The sequence below is a fragment of the Vigna unguiculata genome, chromosome 1, assembly GCF_037176805.1.
Source record: "Vigna unguiculata cultivar grain cowpea cultivar isolate G323 ecotype 2 chromosome 1, ASM3717680v1, whole genome shotgun sequence".
NCBI lineage: Eukaryota > Viridiplantae > Streptophyta > Magnoliopsida > Fabales > Fabaceae > Vigna > Vigna unguiculata.
The window spans coordinates 45,217,987-45,226,733 of record NC_140792.1 but is presented as its reverse complement, the minus strand read 5'-3'; the positions used below and the strand labels follow the sequence as shown (position 1 = coordinate 45,226,733).

At 33.3% G+C, this 8,747-nt stretch overlaps 1 protein-coding gene across 1 annotated transcript; it reads left to right on the top strand.

Annotated features, from left to right (window-relative positions):
- Nucleotides 1–1,892: 1,892 nt before the first annotated feature.
- On the top strand, nt 1,893–8,167 carry LOC114178665 (cathepsin B-like protease 2). The gene is made up of 11 exons (XM_028064706.2): nt 1,893–2,197; nt 2,276–2,335; nt 2,680–2,760; nt 2,854–3,010; nt 3,142–3,146; nt 3,239–3,313; nt 3,475–3,600; nt 3,793–4,011; nt 7,534–7,647; nt 7,752–7,787; nt 7,874–8,167. Exons 1-11 carry the CDS (start codon nt 2,135–2,137, stop codon nt 8,006–8,008), a joined length of 1,071 nt encoding a protein of 356 aa, XP_027920507.2. The 5' UTR covers nt 1,893–2,134; the 3' UTR covers nt 8,009–8,167.
- Nucleotides 8,168–8,747: the final 580 nt, after the last annotated feature.

The following is an 8,747-nucleotide window of genomic DNA, read 5'->3' as shown; positions in this document are numbered from 1 at the left end:
CATTCCTATTATTCTCATTATAACCTTACATTCCCTTTACCCTAACCTTACATTCCCTTTACCCATGATAGTCCTTCTCATATTTGTATTTGTTGGTGTTTTTTATTTCTTGAGTATATCATTAACTCTAATATTTTTCAAATCATTTCAATTTCCTTAAAATTAATATATCATCTTAGTTAAAGTCTTTCATTTCGACGAGTAACATTGTCTCACGTAGCGAAAGGCGAAAGAATATGGGAAGAAAGTTTTAAATGTTTACCAAACGAAGGTCTCACTTGTTTAGCATATGAGATTACTACGAGTAATTTGCATAAATAATTTTGCCTCTTTAACTTTGCTACTATGCACTTGCTCAGTGAGTAGAACACTCATCCAATTAGTATGCAAATTCTTAATTCTATCATATCAGTGAATTTGTATCATTGGTTGCAAAGAGTGTTTTTTCTTTCCTCTTACAAGTCAAAACCAATGGTTCCAAATAAAAATGTAGCCTCAAAAACCAATTAAATGAAGACTTAACCATCTTTGAAGCATCATCAACCATAATTACACATATCCAATTTTTACCATAAACTCCAATTCAATCCAAAAACCAAAACACATCCTCAAACCAACCCATTCATATCATACAACAAATTCAACCAGTTTAATTCAGAATTAAACTATAATGTCATACCAAAACATAATCTATTTTAAATAATTAACTTTCCTTAGCTCATTAAAACACAACACCATCTCCCTGATCTTTAAGCACTCATAATCATAAAGACATCAAATATTTATATAAAAAAGACTGAGATCAATAATCTGATCATATCCTAATAACTTTAACTGAACAAAGATTCATCAAAAGTTTTTGTACTATACATACAACCCAAACAACAGCACATACAAATCTCAAGACCAACTCCTCTAAAAAAATAATAAAAGAACTTATTACTTTCTTCAACAAAATAATCAAACAAAAATTAAACCTTTTTATCGGCGAGTCCTGTTCAACCAAGCTCATAAAAGATTAAACACTTTAGAGAGAAGATAAAAAAATTAATAAGTTTTTATAAAAAATAACTCACTTAAACTAATTTCTGTGTATACTAATTTTTTTAATAATCAAATATTCGTATGTCCTTATAAAAACTATATCTCACTTAATTATTTTCTAAGGTCTTACGTATAATGGTGGGAAAACGCTTCAAATTAATAAGGTTGAATTATTTATATAATCTACACCTTATTCAATTAGTTTCCTTTATTTTATTTTAACTTCATTTACTATCTATCAATGTAAAATTTATCATCAATAACATTAACTACCTTTTGGATTCGTTTCTTGCTCTTTTTAAAACTGTAATGAGAGACAGTATCGCAACAAAATTGTAAAAGAAACACAGAAAGAAAATTGATTGAATGAAATACAACCTGAGAAACAAAAGGAAAAGAAAACTAAAAACAAATATCCAACACTAATTTTTCTTTATTCGTATAGTGTGACGTGGATAATTATATTAGTCTTATCTTATATCTCTTTATTTTCCACATTTCTCTCGCATATAATTTGACGACTGTTTCGGATTTGTTTTTATGAAAAACAAGCTCTTTATAAAACGAGTTTGGTATCTGAAATATCTACTTAAACTTTAGGATATTTTTAAAATAAACTATTTTCATAAATTTCAGAAATTAGAAAAGTTAAAACTAATTATTAAAACAATCTATTCGCTTTCGTAATGCACTTTCGTCAAACACGTTACATGAATCTTATGGCAGCACGCAGGCCATAATGAGGGAGACTTGGTTGAACATGACCTATGCGTATTTTAATAGGAAAAAAGGAAAAAAATCTGAAGTCTTGGGAATGTTGGGTGCGGTGATCTTTGTCGTGTCACGCCAGCGTTCATCTGATCGAACCCGCCCAACACAGTCTCCAATCCCAAGCCTCCGTTAGGTTCAAACTCCGATGCCGCACCGCTCTTATTAATATCTATGAAAACTAAAATAAAGCGGTTAAGTAGGATATTCTCTTTCACTGTGTGCCCCACCAAACCCAATTGCAGTGTTTGGGAAGAAAAGTACAACTAATCTATAAAAATCTCCTCCGACTTTCCATTACCATTTCATCCAACAACAGAATATGGCTTTAACTGGGCTCCCCCTAGCAACCTTCTTCTTACTTCTCTCCGCTTCTTATCTCCAGGTTCCACTTTTTCCAACCCTATCTCTGTAATCATGATTAGTATCTTGTTTAGTTCTCTAATCGGTTTGTTATTCACAGATTCTTGGGGCGGAAGCTGAGTCGTTGACTGCTCACAAACTTAATTCTCCAATTCTTCAGGTGGTTTCGTTAACTCTCCTCGTTTCACACGTGTTTATGCCAATCTCTAGGGTCGATTTATTTATGAAACTGTGGCAAAGTCATGAGTGATCTTAATCTTTTTACTGTGCTAGTGTCTGTGCTTATATTTTTATTTATTTAATTTTGGCTGGGATGATTTTTTTTTTTTTTGGGGTTTAAGATTGTATGTATTTTTACTAGTGTTTGAAGCATATGTATATGCAAAACGTTGATTGAGCTTTAATAGTTTCGCTCCATCCTGTTCATTCAGATGATGTGGGATGAGTATTTGAACATACGATCTGTGTCATGTGATTGATCATGCTTTTAACCTTGTGATGCAGGAATCTATTGCTAAACAGATTAACGAAAATCCTGAGGCGGGATGGGAGGCTGCCATGAATCCTCGTTTCTCCAATTATACAGTTAGTCTTGAACTTGTTTTCCACCCTTTTAAAGTGTGGATTTCACTGTTTTACTTTCAGATGATTAGTTATATAATGTCCGTTGACCTACAGGTTGAACAATTTAAGCGCCTCCTTGGAGCCAAACAAACGCCTAAGGCCGTACTCGGGAGTGTACCTGTTATTTCTCATCCAAAATCATTGAAGTTGCCGGTGAATTTTGATGCAAGGACAGCTTGGTCGCAGTGTAGCACTATTGGAAGAATTCTAGGTCGCCACCTACTCTCTCCTTTCCCTTTATTTTATTTATTTTAGTTAAATTGTGCATTTGGAAGGAGGTGCTGACTCTTGTTTTTGTTGTTGACTATGACATGAATTGCTAAACCAATTTTCGCATTAAAGATCAGGTATTCCTTCAATTTTCTCAGTCTAACAACTTTTAACACATTCGAGGTTCAAAGACTTTTTAAGTGATCCTTGTGCTGGTATGATGATTCAGGGTCACTGTGGTTCTTGTTGGGCATTTGGTGCTGTAGAATCATTGTCAGATCGCTTTTGCATTCATTTTGATGTTGTAAGTCAAGTTTCTTATTAATGTTGAACTTTGTTTTGCTTATTGTGCGTGATTGTGATTATTCGCGACAATTTTTAGTGTTTCTCCTCTTCCTTTGTCCCTGGGTAACAACTACTTAGTTGCTTGAAAGAGGAATTTATGTACTATATGTGTAATTGCAGAATATTTCTCTCTCTGTCAATGACCTTCTCGCATGCTGTGGCTTTCTGTGTGGATCTGGGTGTAATGGGGGATATCCCTTATCTGCATGGCGATACTTATCCAACCACGGTGTTGTCACTGAAGAGGTAATACGGTTTCCACTTGGGTATCATAAAAACGGTTATTGCTTGGGGACGAAAATCCTAAGCTCCCTGTCACCTAGATCTTCCCTCCAGTTGATGCAATTTTATCTTTCTGAAGGCTCATTTCACAACTTATCCTATATCTGTTTTTTCCTCCAAACTTTCTTACGCTCGGCAAATTCTTTTATGTGGCAGTGTGACCCATATTTTGATCAAACTGGCTGTTCTCATCCTGGATGTGAGCCAGCTTATCGGACTCCCAAGTGTGTTAAAAAGTGTGTAAGTGGGAACCAGCTGTGGAAGAAGTCAAAGCACTATAGTGTCAGTGCCTACAAGGTCAAATCTAATCCCCATGATATCATGGCAGAAGTGTACAAAAATGGGCCAGTTGAGGTCGCATTTACTGTTTATGAGGTAAATGAGAACTCTTATCCACGCCTTGCAATTAATTCTTCTGCAACTTTAATGGTCAATTTTAAAAACTCAAAACATCCTATCTGTAATTTATAATTATATGACAATAATTTGGAAACAATTGATTCAGAGTGTTTGAGATTGGTGCATGTGATCTAACATGGAAAACATGTTACAAAATAAAAACTTATGGATACGTGGAGAGGAATGGGAAATCAGTAGCAGCTTTTCATAGTTTAGAAGAATTAGTGGGGAGGTTGAAGTGAATATTCTATTGTTGGAGGCTCAATGACTGAGTGACTTTGACCATTTGTTGTTTTCCATTATGCTTGACTCTAAACCTTTTTAGAATAAATATCTATGTTGAACTCTTTTGTGGTTATTTTGGATCCTCTAACTAATTGTGGATTGACTTTTTTTCTGGAATATTGAAGATATATTACTCTTTCAAAGTTTTACATGAAGTATAGAGTTGAAAAATAGTGGTTTGCTATAGGGGGAACATTAAAGGTAGTGGAACTGCTCTTTAACCCTAGGCCATTTCTTAAAGAATTATTGTTGAATTGAGGGAAAGGTGCACATATCTTTCTTAAGCCCTCTAGTTCTAAAAAAATACTCTCCTTCTCATAGCATCAAAGAAGGGTTGTATGTGTCACTTTATTAATCAAATAAAGGGTATGTATTACTTTAAAAAACATCGTAGAGGCGAGTGTCTGATTAAAATCTAGAGGGAGTATGCATGTCATTTAAGAAGATTTCAAGGGAGTGTGAGTGTATTTATGTAGATTTCATGCAATTTCTCCTTAGATTAAAGGTATTTGTTATATCTGTTTTATTGAGAGTACTTGTTTTATTGTATTTGATTGCAATGTTGGGATAGTGTTTGCAAGAGAAGTAGGTTGTGCAGTTACCTAGGTTGTTGTAATAAAATGAATTAAGAAAGTTGAAAATTCATTTTAGGGTAGCAGTGTGAGTTGTTAATAATGTCACAACAACAAAAAAGTACACGTATTAGGTTCTGTTTGGAATGATTGAGTTTTTGGTCTTAAAATGCATTTTTCAAACAGAAAGTGTTGGTGAAATTGGAGTTAAATGATTTTTTACTCAATTTCAAATTTTTTTTACATTCTATTTCAAAACCAAGAAAAATTATTTGTAAATTTGGTTTAGTTTGGGCAAAACCTACCCTTGCTATTTTGGTGAAGACCCTTCTCGTTGTTGTTATCACCTTCATTCTTACTACCACCATCAATGGCAACAATAATTTCACAACCATCAATACTAATACCACCGCTATTAACATTATTGTTGTTGGCGGCACTGCCATTCCAGTTACCACCATACATAATATATAAACTGCTATGCAGAATTCACAACGAAATGTTTGAAATTTACCCATTATATATTTGCATAGATAGACATTTCTACAAGCTTGATTGCATTTGTCACAAAAATTAAGAGAGGTTATTTTTAGAGTTATCTATTAAGAGAGGTTATTAATGTAAACATTTTCAGTATTTTAATTTTAACTATATGAAAGGTTGAGTCAGTAATGAAATCAGAACTTAATGAGACAAAGTAGTGGGTGGAGATAATTTGTTACGAATGATCTTAAAGCTACAAATTTTTTCACAAACGGATAAAAGTGTTAAAAAACCTTGATTTTCCAAATGACTTTAATCAGATTTTGGAGTTTCTATTTAGTCCTGGTTTAATCACAGAAATGCTGCTTAAAAGGCTCTAATCAAACGATGTTGTACAAAACAGAACAGCTCTTTTGATATGAACATGCTAAATACTTTTTAATAATGTGTAAGTGTAACATTTAGTTGGGCCTGCCGACTCTGGTACTGGCTTCAAGTTGGTGTGCAAATTGAATATTACGATTGAGGATTGTTTTGGGTATAAAACTTTAAACAAGATATGTGAAGGGAGAATGGTTGGGGATCAGATAAATGGACTCGAGTGATAATTAGTGGGTAATAAAGTTGTTGGGTTTATAGTCTGTAAAAACAATCTTTTATAACATGGCGATTTTCAATTTTTATTATGAACTTTTCCTTATTATGTTTTCTCCTTAACTGTCATATTGGCATTGGTGCTTACGTTTATCTGCACCGAGATTTAATACATTATAATTAACTTCCCTGAACATCACCAGCGGGGAATTTTTCTTTTCGTGTGTTTTGGGTTTTTCATACTCAATCGCAAGTCTCTCATTGTCTACATGTTGTTCATTTTGTGTATTTGATCATTTCATAGATCTTCACGCATTCCTGATTTGTGCCTCTAAAGTCTATATATATGTTTTCCATATTTACCTATCTTTTAAGTTTGCTCCTTAAACTTGCAAATGCATGTACGTAGCCCTGTTTTCTTTGATATGGCTAATGTCGATTCTAATGGGATCTGTTGCTTTTGATCAATCCCTTTACTTTTCACCAGCATTAGCTAGTCGGTGTCATAGCTATCATCTTCGGTGGTATATTATACTCCTCCTTAATGGTTCCTTTGGGGCTGGTTTTCAATCGCCCATATGTCTGGAGCTACTGGCTTTCATGGAGGGTTTAAGTTTGATGTTTACAGATAAAGATAGAATATCAAATTTCAAATGAGAAAAAGGTGGAATAAACTGCGTATGGTCGTATGAATAACATTGTAAAGGTCTTGGACCAAAAATACTAAGTAAACTAAGATCATATTCCATTCCTACACTTGATTAATACTAAAAAGTAGTAGGCTTTTCAAGTGTATATGATGCTCATTAAGGGATCATATTAGGACAAGGATTCTGTGCAAGGGTTTTCGTATTAGGATTCATTTCTCAGCAATCAGTTTGCTAAAATACGAGTGAGTTATGCATTAACAATAGAAATGGTTGAACATTAAAGATTTATTCTTTTTCTTTCTTTCCCCCTTTATTTGGGTGCTCTCTCTATCAGAACAAAAATGGGGGAAGTTGTCATCTTTTATACTTTAGGTTGTGGATTGACATTAGGATAGAAAGTAACAATTTTAAATCAGAAACTATTATTATCAATCATAACTGGAGGAGATACAATTTTATCTTACCAAAAACAGAACAGGCCTTACAACAACCTCGCCCTATTGTTGCACTGGTCAACCCCTAGCTATTAAGCCCCTTTAGCAGATTTTTGAGTCATTGGATTCTCTATATTAAAAGCATCAACCTTTAGGAGTCATTTATTTATTGTTTGGTCTCATACATGCAACTACAACTTCTTATGTCACTTTCTTGTCCCCATCATTCGAGCATGACTTGAATATATAATAGCATCCTTCCTGTTAAAGCATTTCGAAGGGCCCCTCTTTGCCAGTGACCTTTCAATGAACTAAAGCATCCGTGACTATTACCTGCATCATTTTGCATGTAGTGTCTAGACCTCAAACATAGATTACGTTAGCCTTTGTTTTCTTGTGTGAATAGTTTCAAGCATATTGAGCAGTTTTCTTGGTTGCTTTAAGACAAGTTAACCTTTTACTAATTTGACCTCTTCGCAGGATTTTGCTCACTACAAGTCAGGAGTTTACAAACACGTCACAGGTTATGTACTAGGCGGTCATGCAGTGAAGCTAATTGGGTGGGGAACAACTGATGATGGCGATGACTATTGGGTATGTTGATATGTTCTTGATTTACATTTCAGCCGCCTGGGGCCTGGCGTCTAGTATCTGAAATTCAGATTTTTGTACTGATTGGGTACTTTTCATTGTTTCAGCTTCTTGCAAATCAGTGGAACAGAGAATGGGGAGATGTATGTTTCTTGATTTATTCTTCAACTTGAATATCTGTTACTTATGATGTGTCTTAGCTGATGGACTAGTTTAATCTTAATCGCAGGATGGTTACTTCAAAATCCGAAGGGGGACAAATGAATGCGGGATTGAAGAGGAGGTAACTGCTGGTTTGCCTTCTACCAAAAACCTCGTAAGAGAGGTGACTGATATGGATGATGGCGTTGCTGTTTCATTCTGAATGTAAATACGTTACCTTGCCAATTATATGATGTATGGGTATTGAAATCGAAAAATCTGCACTAAATCTTGCCTGTAGGCTGAACCACGCTATTTTTATGATTATAATGTGCAAAGTCATGTTAATTGTAATGGTATTGATGTGTTTCTTGGTTTACAAGCCCCGATCTTTTGTGTTTTTTGGTTTTTTATGTGGTCAGATTGGTTTTCAAATTGTTATTTGAACATATACTCTGTTAAGTTTTAAGTATTTCATCAATTTCTATGACTATTAACTTTTCTTAGTTTATTCTGTTTTTAAAATTGTTATATTTTTTAATTAAGTTTTTGTTATTTAATTATATTTAATTTAAATTTAAATTTTTATAAATCTGTATATTTTCAATTAATTTATAGTTATTATTTTTTTTATTGAGTATTCAAAATTTTAATGTTTTTTAATTGAATTTTTAATGTTTATTCTTTTTTTTATATGAATGATGTGATGGACCTTATTTAGTTATCTTCTCATATTAAAAAAAAGTGAAATATGTGATTAAGAATTTAATTAAAAATCATACAATTTTTGAATACTCATTAAATAAAAGGTTTTCAAGAAAAAACTTAATTAAAAATACCAAGATTTTATACAAGTCTTAAAATTTATTCCAAACATATGAAAAATAAAAGTCCAATGTTTTTTAGACTTTATCCCATACAGCAGGTTGGGTTTTTATACAAGATCAGTTACTCGTCCAAAA